At 40.6% G+C, this 23368-nt stretch overlaps 1 protein-coding gene across 3 annotated transcripts in view; it reads left to right on the top strand.

Annotated features, from left to right (window-relative positions):
- zgc:113054 (uncharacterized protein LOC541322 homolog) overlaps positions 1–23368 on the top strand; it is a 42920-nt gene that overhangs the window by 983 nt on the left and 18569 nt on the right. For all 3 annotated transcript variants that reach the window (XM_044122257.1, XM_044122255.1, XM_044122256.1), the window contains 6 exons: positions 1219–1408; positions 5533–5624; positions 5712–5944; positions 15363–15599; positions 15675–15749; positions 15830–16046. In XM_044122257.1, the coding sequence (XP_043978192.1) occupies positions 1368–1408; positions 5533–5624; positions 5712–5944; positions 15363–15599; positions 15675–15749; positions 15830–16046 (895 nt within the window). In that variant the 5' untranslated portion in view covers positions 1219–1367. The remainder of the gene's footprint in view (positions 1–1218; positions 1409–5532; positions 5625–5711; positions 5945–15362; positions 15600–15674; positions 15750–15829; positions 16047–23368) is intronic.

Genomic DNA, 23368 nt, shown 5'->3' with positions numbered 1-23368 from the left:
AAACAACCAGAAACAAAAATAAAATGGATTCTCAGTCTCTGTTAACAAAAATGTAATAGACCAAAGTTGAAATAAATACTGCATTCAACCAAAAGAGTGCAGTCTGTATACTATACCTATTGCCCTTCATTAATCATTAGATTTAAATAGAGAAGATGGGCACATCCGACTACCTGATGGAGTAGTTCACAGTACTCGTTAGTTCACACGTACATTTTCCCAGACAATCTTAGAACGTTAAGATTGTTGCTTGCGAACCGATCATTCTGTATTGTATTGTTACGGAAGATCGTAGTGGCCGCTCAGATCTAAATCAGGGGTTTTCCCCCGAATGGGAGCCTTAATGCAGCCTGTTGAATGTGGCAGGTAGCCAATCAGAAAGCCCGGATTCTCCTTCATGCTTTCTGAGGAGAAATTACAGAGGAGAATCCCAAACAGCTGACACGGCGAAGTACAGCGGATATTGGAGATGATATGTGGAAACAACATTAATGTTTATAAAACATTTCGTGCAAAGACTATGGAAATGATGAGGGGAGGAGTTGGAGCAAAATTGCTATGCAGTTGATGAACCCGGGAACTTTTCAGCTGTTCTTCATTAATGTGACACAAATAGGTTATAATGATTTTCATTCAGTCAGGACTGACACTAGAGCCTCATGCATTGCAGGTAGATTGTAGAAAAGCGTTGACTAATGCCTAGTTTTATAATTAGTTAACTGGGCTTGTAGCCATTATTTTGTGCCCATTGTTGGACACCATACGGCAGGTTCGAACCGTTATACCTAGAATTTCTGTCGGCTAATGTGTGGTCTCTTTTGAACATGGGCCGACAATGGGCCGACAGCTAAGATGGTGTAGTGTGCACTGGGCATTAAACTAAGGATATGAGGAAGGCAGGGTAAGTAGAGAGCACCGGAATTGAGCCTTTTTTCAGTCAGTGTCATCAACAGAAAGAGAAAAAGGCCGGAAGAGACAATAATGCAGATAATTAAAATGTCGTCGATAGTTTTAATTTATTGTATGATTAATTGATTTATTGTTTATCGTGACAGGCCTATTGAATAAATTCAAATCAAAACAGTGACATGCTTAGCTACAGAAATGAATTGCAGAATGGAGCAGAAGTAATTTCCTGGTAGTTAATATATTTAATTTCCCTTTGGGATCAATAAAGTATTTTTGAATTGAATTGACATTCTCTTGTGATTGTCCCAGTTCCTGACACCCCTGTGGAAGTCATAGTGGATCTGTTGACAAAGGCTAAGGGCATAGCTTCAGCATGTGCCACCGTTCCAGAGGAACTGAAAAAGTACCTGCAGAAGGCTCTCGACATTGCCAGTGGACTGGATAACTATCTGGAGAAAATGACCACCAAAGAGAGCGAACCTCTGGCAGAGCTGTATAAGTATGACTTTGCTTTTTTCTCCACTAAATCATCTGATAATAAAAGTGTTTTACTGTGTATTAAATGCAGTCCCTTGTTGAAGCGTTCATACTAGAGGTATGAACGCATAATCAGCTGATTTCCCTGAAAAAGTGTATGATCGGTGATTGTCGATCACTGTCTCTTGTTGCCGATCAACTGCTCACTTCGCAGCCTGCCCGTACAGCTCAATTCCTCTTTCCTTCACACTGCGCAAACGCGCAGCAACAAATCCTATGCGATGTGGCGAGGAACTATAACGCTCTGAGAGTGAATGGGGAAGTTTGCGTTTGCCGCTGAAGGAGGTGAAGCACGTCAAAATGCATCAACACAACGAATATAATATGATGTTTAAAAAACACAAACACTTGAGGGAGTTTGGCTACATTGGCTGCAGGAAAAAAAGGGACATCTGGAGCGATCCGATAGCAGGCAAAGCAGCGCACAGCTACTAATACCCACCCGGAAGAGCGTAATGGTCAGAAAGCTAATCACATAACCCGAAAAATTATTTTATCTCAACGAGCGAATGGTGTAAGATGCTGGTTCTGCTCCCGCTTCACAGATGAAGCTTTGCTTCTGGCCCCCCCGCAGTGAACTCTTACACAAACTTATTTAAGTTAAAGCTGCAGCTTGTAACTTAAATAAACAAACAAAAAGAAAGATTTTAAAACATCCATCCATCCATTATCTGTACACCCTTCTTCCCTAATGGGGTCGGGAGGGTTGCCGGTGCCTATCTCCAGCAGCGTACCGGGCGAGAGGCGGGGTTCACCCTGGACAGGTCGCCAGTCTGTCGCAGGGCAACACAAAGACATACAAGACAAACAACCATGCACACACACACTCACACCTAGGGAGAATTTAGAGAAACCAATTAACCTGACAGTCATGTTTTTGGACTGTGGGAGGAAGCCGGAGAACCCGGAGAGAACCCACACATGCACAGGGAGAACATGCAAACTCCATGCAGAAAGACCCCGGCCGGGAATCGAACCCAGGACCTTCTTGCTGCAAGGCAACAACAGCTCTACCAACTGCGCCACTGTGCAGCCCCGATTTTAAAACATTCGCTATGTAATAACATGAGCTAGATAATCTCTGAAAAGAAAATCGATCTCCTTCCTGTGTTCTGCAGCAAGGGCGTAGGTTTGGTCTAAGTTTTGGTGGGACCTTACAACTTACTGACCAACCGTGCAGTGCTGACCTTACTAAACACTTGACTTTACAACAAATGCGTTGCGTGATAGATATCTAACTTATGGGTCCACTCACTGTACTTACAGCCGAGGTAGCGAAATAACTTCTAATGTCTGTCGTCCTTTTCTTTTTTGGCGGCGACATGGTCTCGGAGACTCATAATAAATGTCAAACTCAGAAGGAGACGCGTTCACTTTCAGCACCATGGACCAAGCTTCCGTTCCGCGTGTGGCCAGCTGGCCGCCGCCTGTTGCAGCTAATCAAAGAACGTAGATCCACGTTCTTTGAGCCAATAGCGGCATGGGTCGTCATAATTCATAACAGCGAATTTTAAAATAAATGCTACCACTGCGTAGTATATTGAAATACTAAACTAATCAATGTAGATTTTCGTTTATTTATTTTGTTTTTGTTAAAAAATACATTTTTTTTTTCTTAATTAATATGGCAAAAATTGGTTGGGACTATTTTATATCCCTTGAATATACCCAAACCTACGCCCATAGAATTACTCTGCTCGGTCAGAACCACTCAATCAGAACCAGCATTAATCAGTTAGCCATGCTGTCAGGAAGTTTTGATTCAGTAATTCGGGATTGTTTATTTTGATGCAACCTACATTGATTCTGACTGAATGTATCTTTTTTATTTGATATAGGCAGTGTTGTGAGATTTATTTGACTCTTGCATAATTTATGGTACAGAGACCCTACTGTTAAGTATGTATTGTTTTACTGATTGTAGGTTTTTCCGTTGTCCTCTTAACTGAATAGCTGCTGTATTCTGCCTGAAAATATTCTGCATGTTTATGTCCAAATCTGATGAATTGATTGCCAGATCCTTTTTCTATTTTGTCTGATTACATAGCAGCATTTATACCTACAGCAAAAAATTAATAGCCAATTCAGGTGATAGGCAGAGATCGGTGATCGGCAAAGATCGGCCTCATGGGTGATCAGAATCGGCAGCAAAAAACCTGATCAGAGTGTCCTTAGTTCATACCCCTGAAACTCTTTAATAGTTCTTTCCGTTATTATCACAAACATTTGTGTATTTTAATGGAAACACAATCAAGATATGTGTTATTGATCACCAAGGGGAAACTGCTAATTTGTTGACAAACTGCTCCCAGGTTCAATCATCCATCAATCCATCCATTCACCCTTGTCCCTAATGGGGTTGGGAGGGTGTCTGGTGGTGATCTCCAGCTGTGTTCCGGGTAAGACGTGGGGTACACCCTGGACAGGTCGCCAGTCTGTCAGAGAGCAACACAGAGATATTCACACACACACACTCACACCTAGGGAGAATTTAGAGAGACCAATTGATGTGACAGTCATGTTTTTGGACTGTGGGAGGAAGCCGGAGAACCCGGAGAAAACCCACGCATGCACAGGGAGAACATGCAACCTCCATGCAGAAAGACCCCGGGCCGGGAATCGAACCCAGGACCTTCTTGCTGCAAGGCAACAGCTCTACCAACTGCGCCACTGTGCAGCCCCCAGGTTCAATCAATCAATCAAATTTTATTTGCATAGCAAATTTCAGCAACAAGGCATTTCAAAGTGCTTTACATCATAAAAACACAAACTTATACATGGAATCAACAACTGAAACATTGCATTTAGTCAAGTGCCATTGTTAAATTCTTAATTGATTATGCTTAAGGCTACTCTAAACAGGTAGGTTTTTAGTCTACATTTAAAAGAGCTCAGTGTTCAAAATGAGCAAATATAAATTAAATAATTAGTGACATAAAATTTATAACACATGTTAAATTGTAAGTAATTAAATTTGACCAAAATATTAAATGAATTAAAGAAATAAAATTAAATAATAATATACAAGTATGTACATAAAAATATGTAAATCTATAAATTTAATGTACAAGACCAAAATTAAACATTTTTTTAACATAGAACACATGTCACATGTAAAAAAGAAAGTGATTCACAAAGACATTGTAGGGATTTGAGTTTTTCTCTGTGTTTATTTGAGTTCTCTCTGTGTTTGTTTTGAGTTCCTGTGTCCTCCAAGTTTCTGTGTTGTCCTGTCTTCCCCTTGATTATTCCCAGGTGTGTCTCGTTCCCTGATTACCTCTTGTGTATTTAGTGTCACCTTCGTCTCTGAGTCTTTGTCGGTTCCTTGTCATATACACCAGTCTGTCTTGCTGTCGATTGGTCGTCAGTTTTTGTGTGCTGCTTATTCTGTCCTTCGTACCCTGTTGCTACCAGTGCTGAGCCTTCGCATTCCGCTCTGCTGTGCTGCCAGGATTTTTGACTATTTGATTTGTTTTTTGACTATGTGATTTGTTTTTGTACCATCATTCTTCATTAAACCATCACTATTCCTCTTAACTGGGTCTCAAGCATCTGCCTCACCACCTCACACACGCACTTCATGACAGACATAACAGAAAAGTGAACAAAAACAAGTGAAAAGGCACAATAGGAGGAAAATAGATTAAGTTGTAGTCAATCAAAATGGTACATGGTTTACTAAAGTTTTTATAAATAAAATCTGAAAAGTCTTGCATTCAGACTATCTATGTTAATAACACCTCATTCAGGATTCCCCTGGTATTTAGCTCCACCAATCTTTAGCTTTGACCACCTTCCATATTTCCCCTTTCTAGTGGCACTCTGAATTAATATGTCTGCATTTTGTTTAGAGGTGTTAGAGGACTGGATGCAAATACATAGCACATTTTTCAGATTTTTTTTGCTGAAAACCATGTGTACATTTTCATGCAGCTCAAAATGATGCACTGCTTTGTGTTTGTTGAATAAAATAGATTGATATTTGTAGTTGTAAGATGATATAATGTTAAAATGTTCCATGAGTGTGAATATCTTTACTCAGCACTGCCCCAAGATGTAAAAACAATCATGCATATTTATTGATAGGAAGACCATGTCTCACAACTGGGACCAAGTGTTTGAGGAGGGCAAGACTAAGTTCCGACTTCCGAAGGAGTGCATCACTGGCCATGTTGAGGGTGGGACATTTATATGCACCTTTTATTATTACATTTCCTTTGTTATGTGTTTCATTATGATATGTTATTGGGTGTGTTTTTTGGCAGGTCAGACCCTTAAGATGCTGATCCACATGAGTCAAGCCAAGAGGGTCCTGGAAATTGGGATGTTCACTGGTTATGGAGCTCTGTCCATGGCAGAGGGGCTTCCAGAAGATGGTTGCCTGGTGGCCTGTGAGCTAGAACCGTACCTTAAAGAGTTCTCTGAGCCCATCTTTGAAAAGTCTCCACATGGTAAAAAGATAACTATCAAGATTGGATCTGCCATGGAGACCCTAAAGGTGAGAGACAATTGGTGTCAGAGTTATCTAAGTAACATCTCCCATTGACTTCCTGAAGGATGGCATTGATATACTACAGACCTGAAAGGGGTCCCACTAGTCTGCATACAGATGACTTTATGGTCCAGATTTTTAAGATTTGTGGACACAACAATGTTTCTATCACTGGTAATGTGATAGGAAAAGTTAAGTACTGTTACGTCCACCTGGCTCGTTTGGTAACACCTCCCCCGTAACACCTCCCCCCAAAAGGGGGGAGGTGTTACGGCTGCAGTGGGTCTCTGCTTTTTCTCCTTTTAGGGTCCTGGAGGCAGGCCTTCTGCAGGTGTTATGTTTTTCCCTGATTGGTGCTCTGCTGCTTTAAAAGCTGTCATGCTGCAGCAGTCAGGAGGCTTTTTCTCCTCTCCCTCCTCAGAACCCCAGTTGGTTTGGTTTGTACCTTATGATTGAGTTTTGTTAGGTTTGTTTTGCGTTTGTTTATTTCTAATTGGTTATGGGTTTTGTATTAATCTGTTTTGGCTTCTTCTGGCAGCTCGTGAAGTTGTGCAAGAAAGTACAGGGTTCAGTCCGAATGAACTCGTGTTTGGACATCAGGTGCGTGGTCCTCTCGCTATTCTAAAATCGAACTTGGAGAGTTCTGATCCACCATCAAACTTGTTTGACTACATTAATGGTTTTCGTCGCAGACTTTTCTTGGCTCACAAACTAGCCTCTGAGAATCTTAAAAAGGCTCAGAGAAAAATGAAACGATGGTTTGACCAAAAATCTGAAAGAAGAGTGTTTCACCCAGGAGATAAGGTGCTTGCCTTACTTCCCATTCAGGGTTCACCATTTCAGGCAAAGTTTTACGGTCCATATTTTGTGTTGAGACAGGTGTCTGAACAAGACTACATGGTTTCTACCCCAGACCGTAAACGACCAACTCAACTGTGCCATGTAAACTTACTAAAGCCTTATTTTGGTCGTACTCTGGAGGAAAAAGATGTGAAGGCAGTTGCTGCTTCTGTGAAAGTAGACTTGAGCTGCACAGCAGGATTAGATGAGGATGTGCAAACTCCAGATGATGCTGTGTTTCAACCAAGACTTAAGAACTCTGAGATATTGTCTAACTTACAAACATTATTGAGTCATTTGTCTACGGAAAGAAGCGAGCAGTTGACGCAGTTAATTTTGGATTTTCATGTTTTGTTTAGTGACATTCCAACATGTACTAATTTAATTGAGCATGATATTGATGTGAAAGATGCGCAGCCCATCCGTCAACATTTTTATCGTGTTCATCCAGAGAAAAGCAAATTTTTGGAAACAGAAATTCAGTATTTGCTGGCCAACGGCCTGGCTAAACCATCTTGTTCCAGTTGGGCCTCACCATGTTTGCTGGTTAAAAAACCTGACGGTACCTATAGATTCTGTACTGACTACAGGAAATTGAACAGCATTACAAAACCTGACTCCTACCCGCTTCCCCGGATGGAAGATTGCGTTGATCGTGTTGGAACAGCGAAGTATGTGAGTAAATTTGATTTGCTCAAAGGTTATTATCAAGTACCTTTGTCTGCGCGAGCCCAAGAAGTTTCTTCCTTTATTGTACCATCTGGATTATACTCTTACACTGTAATGAGTTTTGGTCTTAGGAATGCACCTGCCACTTTCCAGCGGTTGATGAATCAAGTAGTGGCTGGGTTGGAAGGTTGTGCTGTCTACTTGGATGATGTAGTGGTCTACAGTGACATTTGGGCTGAACACATACAACGCATTCGGAAATTGTTTCAGCGTCTTCAGGATGCTCATTTAACTGTGAACTTAGCAAAATGTGAGTTTGCAAGAGCTACAGTGACTTATTTGGGAAAAGTTGTTGGGCAAGGACAAGTAAAACCAGTAAGAGCTAAAGTCCAAGCCATTGATTGTTTCCCTCCTCCTACCTCAAAGAAGGAGCTGATGAGGTTTTTGGGTATGGTGGGTTACTATAGAAACTTCTGTCAGAATTTTTCTACTGTAGTTGCTCCATTAACCGACCTATTAAAAGCTAAAGTCCAGTTTAAGTGGTCTTCAGCCTGTCAGAAGGCCTTTGAAAACATAAAGTTTCTCTTGAGCACTGCACCTGTTTTGTCTGCACCAAGATTAGATCGGCCATTCCAAGTACAGGTTGACGCAAGTCAAGTGGGTGCGGGAGCCATTTTGTTGCAGACTGAAGAAGGTATTGACCATCCAGTCTGTTTCTTTTCTAGAAAGTTTAATCAACATCAGCTTAATTATTCAACTATTGAGAAAGAGGCCTTGGCTCTTATTTGGGCACTGCAGCACTTTGATGTGTATGTGGGCGGGGGTGCGTTTCCTGTTGTGGTGTATTCAGATCATAACCCTTTGACCTTTTTGCACTCCTTACAGAGTCCAAATCAGCGGTTGATGCGATGGGCCTTATTTCTGCAACCTTACAACCTTGATATTCGGCATATTCGAGGCACTGACAACGTACTGGCTGATGCATTGTCTCGTGCCATTGATGGACCAGAATAACAAGAAAGATGGTTACAGAGGTCCTTGTTGGGATCCTCTGTTTAAAGGGGGGAGGTGTTACGGCTGCAGTGGGTCTCTGCTTTTTCTCCTTTTAGGGTCCTGGAGGCAGGCCTTCTGCAGGTGTTATGTTTTTCCCTGATTGGTGCTCTGCTGCTTTAAAAGCTGTCATGCTGCAGCAGTCAGGAGGCTTTTTCTCCTCTCCCTCCTCAGAACCCCAGTTGGTTTGGTTTGTACCTTATGATTGAGTTTTGTTAGGTTTGTTTTGCGTTTGTTTATTTCTAATTGGTTATGGGTTTTGTATTAATCTGTTTTGGCTTCTTATTTCAGGTAATCTCTTTTCAGGTTTTTCATTTTATTTTATTTTATTTTTTAACCAACAATCAGGAAGTGCATAACTGGTACTAACCAAAGGCAAATCTCCATTTACCTACAGCTAACTAAGTGACCAAAACCCTGACTAATCTTAGCCTAGTCTTCAGGCCTTCCTCCAAGAGCCAAGGCACTTGAAGCACCAAGATACCGCTGGCAGCAAATCCCACCAGGCCAAAACCTGTCAGGCAGAAAACCACGGCGGTGCCCTCAGCCCAGAGTCCAGCCCAAAAATAACAAACTAAAATAATAAACAGGGTCATCTAAAATGGAGTTGCCAAACAACAAACACCAGATAGCACTTACCTGACACAAAACAAAGAGACTTCTCTCTCCCCCCCTCTAACAAAAGAGCAAAAATCCTCATGGACCTCCAACAACAGACATATGGAACACAAAAAATGTCCAAAATCTAGTAAGGTTCCAAAGACCTTAAAGTAGCCCAAAAACCCACAAACAACCTGCAATACAGGAAAACCAAAATCAGGGGCATGTAACTGCAACCTGAAGACCAACAATGAGGCCAATTAAGCACAATTAGTCCACATGAATCGGACGAGCCCCCACAATGTTACGTCCACCTGGCTCGTTTGGTGGGGTAACATTAATGGAGACCACACAAGGATTTTCTGAGTTAATCAAAGAATGAAATTTATTAAATTATATTAAGAAAAACCTGAAAAGAGATTACCTGAAATAAGAAGCCAAAACAGATTAATACAAAACCCATAACCAATTAGAAATAAACAAACGCAAAACAAACCTAACAAAACTCAATCATAAGGTACAAACCAAACCAACTGGGGTTCTGAGGAGGGAGAGGAGAAAAAGCCTCCTGACTGCTGCAGCATGACAGCTTTTAAAGCAGCAGAGCACCAATCAGGGAAAAACATAACACCTGCAGAAGGCCTGCCTCCAGGACCCTAAAAGGAGAAAAAGCAGAGACCCACTGCAGCCGTAACAGTACCTTGCTGGTACCATACAATGATTGTGGTAGGGATTTGCCCGCAATTACCGGTGTCCTTGAGCAAGATACTTCACCTGCCTTGCCTGCTGGTGGTGGTCAGAAGCCCCAGTGGCACCAGTGCTCTGTCAGACTGCCCCTACAATGTAATACTCACCACTATCTGTGTGAATGTCTGCATGTATGTGTGAATGACTGAATGTAGTGTGAAGCGCTTTGCAGACCTCTGGACTTGGTAAACGCAACACAAATATGGACTATTTACCATAGGACTTAACAGGAAAAGTAGCATCCAAGGGTTCATCAACACACTTGACCGCCTTTATAAAAAGGGAGAAGTATTGACAGTTGGCTGCTTTGGAGCAAACATGTCTATGTTAACATATTGCCGGGGAGGAGAGATATCATCTTAGAGAATCAATTGTTGATGGCTAATAAACCTGGACCTAAAGAAACTTGCCAAACAATTTGAAGCCCATCATTATGTATCAACAAAGATTATTGTCTGAAGCAGTCTTTTGATTTCAATGCTAACTTTCAGCGTCGTTAGCATCAACGCCATAGAAAGCTGCAGCGCGATCAACAGCATGAGGAGAATCACAAGAACATCGACTGACACGGATTTGCACCATTCAGCGTATGAGTTAAAATTGGCCAAAACGCTAACGTTTTAGCTAAACATTAGCATTAGACAAGGCCTTTGGCATGTTTGCTAATATTAGCCAAAATGCTAATTTAACTAATTAACATTTTAGCTAAGTGCTAACTAGCTAAATTAGCATTTAGCTAATTTATGCTAAGATTAGCTAAATTAGCTAATGCTAATTTTAGCATTTAGCTCAAATTAGCTAATTCTAATTTTAGCATTTAATCTACACTGCATTTTGCATTTTAGCTAAATGCTAACATAAGCTAGAATGCACATTAGCATTTTGGCTTACGTTAGCCAAAATGCTAACGTAAGCCTGACAATTTTGTTAATGTTGCGTTTTCGAATTTGTAATTGTGCTTCGTCATAGTTTTTGTGTTTCTTAATTTGTTGAGGTGGTAGTAAGTGGTCTGACCAGCGGGCTTTTCCTTCCAAATATTATGTATGGTGGTGAATAGATGATGTTTTGGCCTTATTTTCCAGCCAGTGGACCTTGGCATTTAGCAGATATTGAATCAATCATAACCTCTGTGAACCAGTTATTTGGTGACAAATTTGGGGCTGTTCAACAGCTAAAGGCCAATCTAAGCCAATAAAACACCAAGACAAAACTGAAAGAAGTAGAAAACCAAAAGTAATACAGAAACCATTTGCCTAAGAGCTAGTTAGCTGTACCGGTCCGTCATGGTGAAGAGAGAACTGAGCCAAAAAGCGAAGCTCTCAATTTACCGGTCGATCTACGTTCCCACCCTCATCTATGGTCATGAGCTTTGGGTCGTGACCGAAAGAACGAGATCACGGATACAAGCGGCCGAAATGGGTTTTCTCTGTAGGGTGTCTGGGCTCTGAGAAGCTCAGTCTTCCGGGAGGGACTCAGAGTACGTCGAGAGGGGCCAGTTGAGGTGGCTCGGGCATCTGGTCAGGATGCCTCCTGGACGCCTCCCTTGTGAGGTGTTCCGGGCACGTCCCACCGGGAGGAGGCCCCGGGGAAGACCCAGGACACCCTGGAGGGACTATGTCTCTTGGCTGGCCTGGGAACGCCTTGGGATTCCTCCGGAGGAGCTGGAAGAAGTGGCTGGAGAAAGGGAAGTCTGGGCCTCCCTTCTGAAGCTGCTACCCTAGCAACCCAACCCCGGAAGAAGATGGATGGATGAATGGAAACCATTTGCTCTACAAGCTTCAGAATCTTGTGGTGTAATTACTATTCCTTCAGGTAGTCAATGTGGGTTTGTGCACATCAGCAAGGTCCCACCTGGTTTATGCAGTATGAAATCAATCAATTCAGAAATCAGGAGAGGCAATAGAGAATAATACCATATTGTTTCTTGTTGGAGAGACATATTTAAGGAGAACAAACTGAGATCAATGTTCCATCTCAGCACTGAAAACATCTTGCATGCAACAAACCAAGTAAATAGAGCAACGGTCACCAGCAGGATTTGTTTTGTGTCTGAACTTTTGGAAGCAAATAGTAGCCTTGGATGACACTCTTTCAGACACTTTGTGTTCTTTCATTTATTTAAGTTCTTTTAAGTATTTCATTTATTTAAGTTCTTTTAAGTTCATTTAGTTGAGTTCTTTATTTAAGTTCTGCTGTTAATAGATGCAGTATTGATTTACTATAGTGTCAAACTCTATGCAATACACTCCTCACAAAATTAAAGGGAATACTAAAATAACATTCTAGATCTCAAATTGATAAACATTACTAACACAGTGGAATTGATTGAGATGTGTTTGGTATACATATGGTCTAATTTTTGAACAAAAGTAAGAAACAAGACATTTTTGTTTAATCTGTCTCAACTGAAAATAAAATATACTGCACATTAAGAAGCCCAGTTATTGTGTCCTGTGAGACTTAGTATTTTCTGGGCTATAGCCTATATCAATAAATTCCGGCGAGGTTCAAAGCTGGTGAGGCTAATTTGAGGCTATATTTTTAAATCTATTCATAATTAGATTTACAAATATAGACCCCCTTCATGTTATTGTTTACATAAGGAAATTTCGCGCATGCTGAAAACGCTGGAGGGCAAGAAGGCTGTTCTTTCACGTCATCCATAGCCGCGTGGTCGCTGTAGAATAATTCTGTTAACTCAATTAAACTTGGACATAGATATTATTAATTTTGTGCTGTGCTCCAAAGCAAAGGGAAAAACCGTTAAAGCACAACTCAAAACGACTTTTGTCTGCTCTCTGTATCAGCACAGCTACGAGTAGACTTGTTGCCATAGCAACTGACAACGCCACAAAAAAACACTCAAATATTTCCCACACAAAGAGCAGACATTAAGTCTGTTGCAGTAATTTGGTTTTAGGTGTAATGTTTATTTTGCGATTATTAATAAGTGATTGAAGAGAAGAAAACAATAAATATATCACTGCACTAGACTTTACTATATGGCTTGTTCATTGTTACTGTCTCTTACTCTGCAGTTGTGGAGTCACAATATCTGGAGATCTTGAGCGCCCACTGCCATGAGGCAAGAGTACTGCCTGCCTCACCTCGAATCTGTTCTCTGCCGTTTAGATTGCTTCTCCGCACATGAAACAATTTGCACACACAGTTAGTGACAAAGAAACACTGTACATTATGTACATAAGCTAAATTATGGTAAATCAGTTCATACATTAAATATTTTTTAGCCATTTTATTGGCGACGTACAGACCGGAAGAGCATGCTCTCATGGAATGGCAGCCAGCGCAGTTAGCGAGAGGTTGCACAATCCAAGGTGAGGATCAGCTCACTATTGCCTCACCAGCTGCGCTTCCGAGCATTTGAATGGGAAAATGCGAAAATTCAACGATTATTAAGAAAAAAATAATCAGAATTGGTTAAGCTAAATAAAAAATGGGTACTTTATACCCATGCTCCTACACATTAGTGACCTGTAGGAGATGCACATTTTGTGAAGTGGATCTACTATTCTTTCTTGCAGGTACCTGTCCTGTTTCTGGGTCGTAGCCCTCTTACAGCCCCCTCGTTACCTCTAGTTTTATTGGCCAGTCTTCTGTTACTTAATCCATGTTTTGGGCTTTTAGACTCTGTTCTGAGTGACACAGCAAATCTTCTCGCCACCACTTGTATTGATGTTCCATCTTGGACTACTTAAGCAACTTCAGAGGGTTGTAAAAAACACCTCATGATCCCTTGATGAGTGACAGCATTGACAAACCAGAAAGGATAAGGACAGAGAAATGATCTGTAGTCACCACCTGCAAAATCACGCTTTTATAGTAGTTGTTTTGCGAATTGCCTCTCATTTCAACCTATTGTTTGTTGCATTTGCACAGCAGCAGGTGAAATTGATTCACTATAAGTGTTACTAACTGGTGGCATTGATTCTACAAAGGTGTGACTCCGTTACATTGTTTTATTAAGTGTTCCCTTTATTTTTTGAGCCATGAATTTCTCTAATATCATGGACATACTTTTATTTTTTGTTTAAGATCATGTTAAGATCATGATAATTAACTTTAACAACATTTAGCTATAAATGAACATATTAATCTGGATGCAGTGACATCCTCACAATAGCAGGTGAATTATTAAATTCAATTAAGCAATTAGAATACATTCTTCAGATATCCTTTTTGTAGAGCAAAGCTGCCCTGATACATGGAGATAACCAAGTTCTCCATACGGTATATATGAAATGCCTGAATAGAACACAAGTGGAAAAACTGAACTTACCTTAATATAAAATTCACTTACTCTACTGACTTGAGAAATATTGCACCCCTAGTTATCATCTGTATTTTCTATTTGTTAAATAGTTTGATTTGTTTTCACCCAGTTGACAGGCCTATTTACAGTCTGGCAGTGTGCATGTCATAATGATCACTTCAGCTTACCAATTAGTTCACGCACATCGACAATGTGTTGATTAATATTTATTTGCAGTTGCAAAGATATTAATGTGAATACATACATTGCATCAGCTAAAATACACTAACTCTGTGCTGGCAAACGTTTGTGATCCCACGTTTTTAGTCAGATGGACTACATCCAAGTTTGGGTTCAAAAACCATTTGACTCAGAGGCTGTGTTTGTCTTTGGTACACATTCTATGGCTGCAATGTATAAATACCACGAGAAAGGTATCCAACAGATATGCAGAAACCTAAGGTCAACATTTTACAAAGAAAAGCAAAACATGTGATTTCAAAACTAGGAAATTAAGCAACTTCAATGTACAACAGCCTTGATAAAATGACCCCTCATTTGCGGTTCGTGCTTTTTACCTCTAGACTCTAGAGGCAGTGGCTGGTGTGTAGATTCAGCACAATCTGTGGCAAAGGTTCATCCGCTGCCAGTTGACTATACACACAACTGCTGTCAAATTAAAGAAATTAGCGTGTTTGTAAGAAATCTGTGCTTAAACAAGCGTTTCTCAATTCCGGTCCTCAGGCCCCCATGCCCTGCATGTTTTAGGTGTTTCCCTTCTGTCACACACCTGGATTGAATCAATGGGTGGTTAACAGGTTTCTACAGCACTTGAAGGTGATGCAATGATTAGAATCAGCTGTTCTGGAATAGAGACACATCTAAAACATGCAGAGCAGGGCGGCCTGAGGACTGGAATTGAGAAGCATTGGCTTAAACTAAGAAGTTGTGGAGTTATAAGTTATTCTTAAATAAGAAATAATTAATATGTGTCAGTGACAGCCCTGTGAGACAAAAAAAAAACATGTTTTACATATTTCAAAAGAAACTTCTTATTTGAATGTTCTGGACGGTGACTTGGTACAGATTGACCCTCTGCACTTCTTCACCTCTTTACTTTTGCTGTCACTGTCTGTGTTAGTTTATTTTTATTACCAGACTGGTCAATTAACTGACATTTTAGTGGACACTTGCAAGTTTTGTAATTATGTCACGTCCCTTTTCTTTATTTTCTTTTTTTTTTTCCAGGAATTAGCCGCCACCGGTGACCAATTCGACATGGTCTTCATTGATGCAGACAAGAGTAATTATATCAATTACTACAACTTTATTATGGACAATAACTTGTTGAGACTGCATGGGCTCATATGTGTAGATAACTCACTCTTCAAAGCAAGGGTTTATCTTAAAGACACTACGGATAGCAACGACCTGGCTCTTCGAGATTTCAACCAGTTTATTGCGAATGATCCCCGGGTAGAGCAGGTACTTCTCTGGCTACATTTGGATTTTTGATTCCTAATCCCTTTTAATGTTAATGTTACTCTTTGTGTTTGAAAGGTCATCATCCCTCTCAGAGATGGCATCAGTCTAATCAGGCGTGTCTCTCTGACCTCAGCACATTTGCTCTCTCAGGTACAGATGAAACTTGCTGATATCTTCCTCTTGGTATGGTTAACTCTGAATAAGCCTGAGTCTTAGATCTTGTCCATTAGGATGACATTACAGATGATGAAGTCTTTCGAGGTGTCAAGGGGCATTTCATCCTGGATCGGATGCGTCTGGATGGGAAGGTGGCCTATGTGACAGGTGGCGGGCAGGGCATTGGCAGGGGGTTTGCTCATGCCCTGGGTGAGGCTGGTGCCAAGGTGGCCGTGGTGGACATAGACCAGACCAAAGCTGAGGCAGTGGTTAAGGAGCTCCTCCTCAAAGGTGAGATACATGGTCGCAAAAAGGAACTGTCTTGCATAAATAAAGAACTTTTTCACTTTTACTCACATTTAGCCAAATTTATTATCATTTAGTCACATTTGGCCATATTTATTAAAATTTAGCCAGGTTTAGCCATTTTTAACATTTACTCACTATTATTCGCATTTAGATGCATTTTATCACATTTAGTTATGTTTATTTACATTTAGTCACATTTATTTGTATTTAGCAACGTTATTTCCATATAATCACATTTTGTCAGATTTAACAGAAATTTTGTCACCTGAACAGACGTTTCTTGACTTTAGTGAGAAATTTAATCATCACATTTTGCTAGTTACTTCTCTGCGGAGCACCCCAAATGCAAGTTTCACGGATAATTCACAGAAATACTAAATGCACCAGACCTCAAATCACTGGCTCTCCTAAATATAAGCTCACTTCAGCAAATGGGCGATTAATTCATGACTTTGTCACTGGCCATAATATTGATGTTATGTTCCTGACAGAAACATGGATGGATGACAATAATAAATCACCCATACTAATTGAATCAGCACTTCCTAATAATTTTTTTAAGTGAGAATAGAAAACATAAAAGAGTAGGAGGAGTTTCTACAATACATCAGAATTCACTTAGCCAGAGGGGTCAAACTCCCGTCCTGGAGGACCACTGTCTTGCAACTTTTAGATGTGCCTCTGCTGAACCACACCTGAATAATGTAGTTATTTATCACATTTATCACATAATGTGCAATGCCCATGCACATTACAAGGTAGGACAGATTCATGGGTCGCACAGATAAACAGAACACCGGGGTTATAACCGTACTTCATTATTTGCCTCTCTACTACCAAGATAGACAGTCTGGTAGCACACGGAAGCTTACTAGCAGATTCTGGTATATCTTATTTGGTCAAAATACATTTGATTGTTGGTCAAAAATGCATTGATATAAGTTGACTGGCAATTGAACTGAGTCTGTCTCTTTTTTTTTAACATTCTTTATTTAAGATTATTATGAATCCAACACACATACATATGTATATTTATGCATGCACTTACATAACGAAAAACAAGCAAACAAACAAACAAAAAAAAGGGGGGAGGGTGTCTCAGCAAACATTTAAGTCCATTTTGACAATTGACATTTCTTAGAGAGGTTCTCATGGGCTCACATAAAAGAGAAATGTATATATCCAGTGTCTTTCATTAAAAGAGAGAGACATATCAAGGGGACTAGTAGCTTTTTATAACCCTTAGCATCTTTATCAGAGTGGCCATCCAAAGTGGGAAATAGCTGGAGTCCATACACTCAGGAAAACTTCATGTAAAAATTGACATTTTTCTGTTATCTATTCCATTATATACACATTCTTCAATCTTTCTTGCCATTGTTGAAGGGTGGGAGGCAAAAGCTTGAGCCAAGACAAAGTTATCATTTTTCTTGCTACTAGTAGCAGAATCTGTAGTGACTGGACTTCCTTTTTCCCAATATCTTCTCCTGGGGTCAAACCCAATATATAATGCAGTGGGTTCAGTGGTAACGTGAACTTGAGTATTTTTTAATTTCTGTCTGAACCCTCTGCCAGAATGGAATCAGTACTGGGCAGTCCCAAAAATGTGAGTGTGATCCCCAATCTGATTACAATTCCTCCAACACACATTTGTAGCATTTCTGTCGTATTTTGAAATACTGAGAGGTGTTTTGAAGAATCGCATTCTTCATTTCCAGTCAAATTCCTTCCAACCTGGACTGTGGGTGATTTTAAAACCTTTTTCACAAATCTCCTCCTACTCTTCATCTTCAATAACAATATTCATTTCTAGTTCCCACTTTTGCTTTATATCTATAGAACTGACAGAGAAATGCACCTGTAAATATTTATATAGATTAGATATAATCTTCCTCTTCTTATTTTCCTCCACACATTTTATCAAAAATATTTCTAAAGGTAATGTATTTTGTTTCAAGGTAGGCCGTTCTTTGTGTGATAAAAGATAATCCCTTAATTGTAAGTACTTATAGAAATCTTTTGAGCATAATCCATATTTATCTTGTAATTGCTTAAATGACTTAATATTTTCTCCACTGAATAACTGATTAATTCTTATTAATCCTTTCTGAGCCCATCTCTGATAACCCGTATCTAGTTTGTTTTGAAAAAAGTCAGTAATCTTGGCTATTTTTATCATGTGTGATATAGTTAAAGGTGCTCCTATTTTCTTCATCACTAGAGACCAGACTCTGTATGTACAATTAATTCACTCATTTTCAATTTTTAAATCGTTGCAATTTTTTCCCTCCATAAATGGCATCGCTTCAAGAGGTACCAGTGGGCAAGCATTGTTCTCCAGACCGATCCAGTTGGTCTCCTCATCCTGTACAAGCCACTGGACCACAACGCGAAGTTGTGCCGCCCAGCAGTACAATTTCAGATTAGGCAGACCAAGGCCACCTTTTCTTCTTGGGCTTAACAGTAATTTCTGTCTGATTCTTGGTTGCCTCCTTTGCCAAATAAAGTTATTAATAATTTTATCTAAAATTTTAAAAGTGGAGGAAGGTATCCAAATAGGAAGTGCCTGAAATAGAATCATTAATCGTGGGAGTACATTCATTCTCACTGTTTCTATTCTGCCCACAAAGGACAGAGGGAGAATCTCCCTTCAAGACAGGTCTGATTTTATTTGTGATTAATCTACAAAAATTTCCATTAAATAGTTGTGAGGTTTGTGGTGTAATCGTCACACCTAAATATTTGAATCCCCTCTTGGACCAGTCTGTCTCTTTTTAAAGTAAAAAACAGATAGTAAAAGGGTGCTCAGCAATTTTAAGCTCAATACAGTACTTTAACCACTACTGCTTGACCAAATATAAAGTCTAAAAATCAAGTTTTGTTCTTCTTGAACGACTTAGTACATCAGTGCAACAGTTACAAAAATAAATGAAAATTATCATTTCCACATCTAACGGATAACTCAGTAACAATAACTTGCCAAACATGAGCCATGACTCTCAATGGGTTGAAAAACACAGACTGAAGCAAAAAAGCCTAAATGTTTTTTGTTTTTTTTTCTCCTGTTATTTTCTGCCACAAATATTTAGTTAAAATATCTACTCTTATTTGTTACTGTGTCTTACCTGCTGGTCTGCACCTGTCTCTGTGGTGAAAAATACTGTGTAACAGCATTAATAACCAACAGCCGCTATCCAGATACAATTTTCATTATTGCCAGAGATTTTAATCATGTCAACTTAAAGGTAGTGCTCCCCAAATTCCAACCTGTAAAGTGCGCTACCAGAGGATTCATTACGATGGATAAGGTCTACCCTAGCATCAAATTGGGTTATAGAGCCAAGCATTTACCACACCTGATGCAGGTTGACCATGTCACTGTTTTTGATTCCTGCATATACTCCTGAACGTACCACGATAAGAAGCATCACAAGCTAATGATGCCTCTGTGCAGCTGCAAGATTGTTTTGAAAGAACAAACAGGGACATTTTTGAAGATACAAACCTGGAATTATTCACTGACAGAGTTCTAAGTTACATCAAGACCTGCACTGACAATGTTACAGTGAAAAGACATATCTGGATCTTCCCAAACAGAAAGGCATGGATGACCTGAGAAGTCCAGCTGCTGCTTAAAGAAAGGAATGCTGCTTTCTTGTCTGGGGACAATGACCTCTACAGCTTGGCAGGGATCAGAAAAGCTAAAACGGACTACAAGGAGAGCATTAAAGAGCATCTGGACAACCACTACAGCAGGCAGGTTGCATGGGAATCCAGCATATCAACTACAGAACCACCCATTACCAAAGGTGACATCTCACTAGCGGAGAAGTTGAACCACTTCTTTGCTCGTTTCAAGTTGGAGCCTCCAATGCAACTGTCCCGAATAAAGCAGTGCAACTAAGCACCTCATCCTCAAGGTGGAAGAATGTGAAGTGAGACGCTCACTACCTTCTGTCAACCCCAAAAACGCAGCTGGACCTGATGGTATTTCTGGACATGTGCTGAGCAGTTGGATGGGGTCTTTACAAAAGTCTTCAATTAGTCAAGCCAGAATCCCATCCTGCCTGAAATTCTCCATCATTGTTCCCATTCCTAAAAAATCGCCCATCACCTGCCTGAACGACTACCGACCAATAACTCTCACCCCATTGTTGATGAAATGTTTTGGAAGACTGGTTCAGTCATATTCATTCCTCACACCTTTGACACATACCAGTTTGCTTATAGAGCAAACAGGTGAACTGAAGATGCTGTTGCCACTGTCCTACCATCAACATCAGTACTGGCTCTCCTCAGGGCTGTGTGTTGAGCCCTCTGCTCTTCACGCTGTACACACACAATTGTGTTTCAGTCCATCAAAGTACCACCCTTCTTAAATTTGCAGACGACACAATTGTAGGGGGCCTCATCTCAGAGGGGGGATGAGTCTGCCTACAGGAACAAGGTGGAGCGACTGACAGCATGGTGTACAGACAACAACCTGATTCTAAACACAGCCAAGACCAAGGAGATCATAGTGCAGTGGTTCCCAGAGATTTTCTTCTGGGCCCCCCCAGTGGTTCCCAAAGATTTTCTGGGCTCCCCTATGGATTACAATAATAATAAAAAAAAATCAACTGGGCACACACATTGTTCAATCAGACATAAACCTATACACATATTTTGTTTTCAAACTACACTGAAGTTAATTTCACACTTCAGGTTACTAGAAAAACACTACAAGCTATCTTTACAGTGAAACACTTTTGTGGAACTTTTTTTTTTTCATTCATCCATACTGCTTCCCGTGCCCCTCCCTAGGGGGCGTCACCCACACGTTGGGAACAACTGTCATAGTGGAATTTAGGAGAATTAAAAGAGATATTTAGCCACTAAAAATCTGCAGAGATCCAGTGGGAGTTCATATCATGGATAACCTGGCCTGGGATGTTAACGCCACAGAGCTGATAAAGAAGGCCCAGCAAAAACTATTTTCTGAGAGTCCTCAGGAGGAACAATATTTCTCAGACCGCTGGTGTCCGATCGACGCTCTATTGAAATCATCATCTGCTATTGTCTCTGTGTGTGGTTCCCCAGCTGCACAGCAACACAGAAGGATCTGCAGAGAATTGCAAAATCTGCTCAGAAGACCATCGGCTGCTCTCTGACTGCTCTTGATAAACGCCACAGGTCCCGCTGCCTCAGGAAAGCCAAGAACATTTTAAAAGACTTCTCACACCCCGGTCACAATTTGTTCAAACTGCTGCCATTTGGCTGCAGATACAGGAGCAATAAAGCAAGGACAAACAGACTGAAGAACAGTTTATAACCAGTAGCCTTAAGGGCATTAAATACCCTCTATTACTATTTATCACCCTTTTTCATTATAATGCATGTAACTTTATTGCATAGTTTCTATAATGACAATAAAGATTATTATTATTATTATTATTATTATTGTTATTATTATTATTGTGTTCTATATAAATAAAATTACATTACCTTACCCGGTTTCTATCCCTATGCCTGTGGCACATCTAAAAACTGCTGGACAGTGGCCCTTGAGGACTGGAGTTTTGACACCCCTGTAGAAGAGTCTTTTCGGCCATTTTGACTCTTAATATCCACAGAGGACGCTGTATCCACAGCACTTCATGCCACTCTTTCCCACTTAGAGAAGCAGGGGAGCTATGTCAGAATGTTCTTTGTGGACTTCAGTTCAGCATTTAACACTATACTCCCCCAACGTCTGGTGTCCAAGCTAGTAAGCCTTGCAGTTGGATCCTGGACTTCCTAACAGGTCGCTCCCAGAGGGTCAGACTGGGCCCCCACACCTCCACTGCTCTGAGCCTGAACACCGGATTGCCACAGGGTTACATGCTCAGCCCACTTCTCTACACCCTCTACACTCATGACTGTATCTCCAACCACCTCAGCAACAAGATCATAAAGTTTGCAGATGACATGTCTCATCTCAGATGCGAAGGGGGAGCTGGAGTACAGGGATGAGGTGAAGCGGCTGTCAGAGTGGTGCAAAGTCAATAATCTGCTCCTCAACATCTCCAAAACAAAGAAGCTGGTGATCGACTTCAGGAAGAACAAAATGGACATCCAGCCTCTCACCATCACTGGGACCTGTGTGGAGAGGGTCCCAGTGTTCAGGTTTCTGGGCATGGAGTTGGAGGACAAGCTAACCTGGACCACCAACACCAAGGAGGTGTTGGTGGAGGTGAAGAAGGCACAGCAGAGACTGTACTTTCTGAGAATCCTCAAGAAGAACTGTCTCCCCTCAGACCTGCTGCAGGCCTTCTATCACTGCTCCATAGAGAGTGTGCTCACATACAATCTATGTGTCTGGTACGGCAGTAGCACATCCTTGGACAAGAAGGCGCTCCAGAGGGTTGTCAGGGCAGCAGAGAGAACCATAGGCTGCCCCCTCCCTACCATGGAACAGACTTACACTTCCAGGCTTCGCAAGAAAGTTATGGATATTTTAAATGACCCTTCACACCCTGGCCATGGTCTCTTCCAGCTGCTGCCATCAGGCAAGAGATACAGAGCAATAAAAACCAGGACAAATCACCTAAAAAACAGTTTCTACCCAATGGCAATCATGGCACTAAATTCAAAGGCACAAAAACTTCGGCTCTTGACACCACTCTGTTAAAAATATAAATTCTGTATTCTCTGCGACACCTCCAGGCGCTGCAACCATCTTCTGATGTCTATTTATTTCTCATTTGGTGCTGTTTGTTTCTTCATCTTTTTATGTATGTATATTTATATTGTGTGTCGTATATGTGTATATAACCTGCACTTTAACTCGAGTCAAGCACGGTCTCAATCTCGTAATCTGTTGATGACAATGACAAATAAATCTTATCTTATCTTTTCTGGTAATTGAGGTAAAAGGCCATAAACAAACACTGACACTAACTGGCCGTGCGATATACTTGAAAATATTCATCTAATTCAGCATGTTCAACAAGCAACATAATCGAGGACACACTTGCTTATCAATTAGGATGTGAATTTTTCCATGGTTTCTGTATCTGATGTTGCCCGTGCTGATCCTTTCGCTACCTTTCAAAATACCATCTCCATTGAATGAGAAAATTAAAAAAAGTAGAGGGTTAATCTGCACATCCATACCAAATCCAATGTCAATGATATGCCGAAATACAGAAAAAAAATGACCCAAATTCAACTATAGTACAAAATCAATAACGCAGAATGACAGGCCAATCTCCAAAATTCCATTTGTCAATAAAGTTATTGAAAAATATGTGTTTTAGCAGTAGCTACTTAACAATAACAAAGCA

The sequence above is a fragment of the Gambusia affinis genome, linkage group LG07 (assembly GCF_019740435.1).
Source record: "Gambusia affinis linkage group LG07, SWU_Gaff_1.0, whole genome shotgun sequence".
Taxonomy (NCBI): domain Eukaryota; kingdom Metazoa; phylum Chordata; class Actinopteri; order Cyprinodontiformes; family Poeciliidae; genus Gambusia; species Gambusia affinis.
Note: the sequence above shows the minus strand (reverse complement) of the source record. Positions and strands in the feature narration are given on the sequence as shown.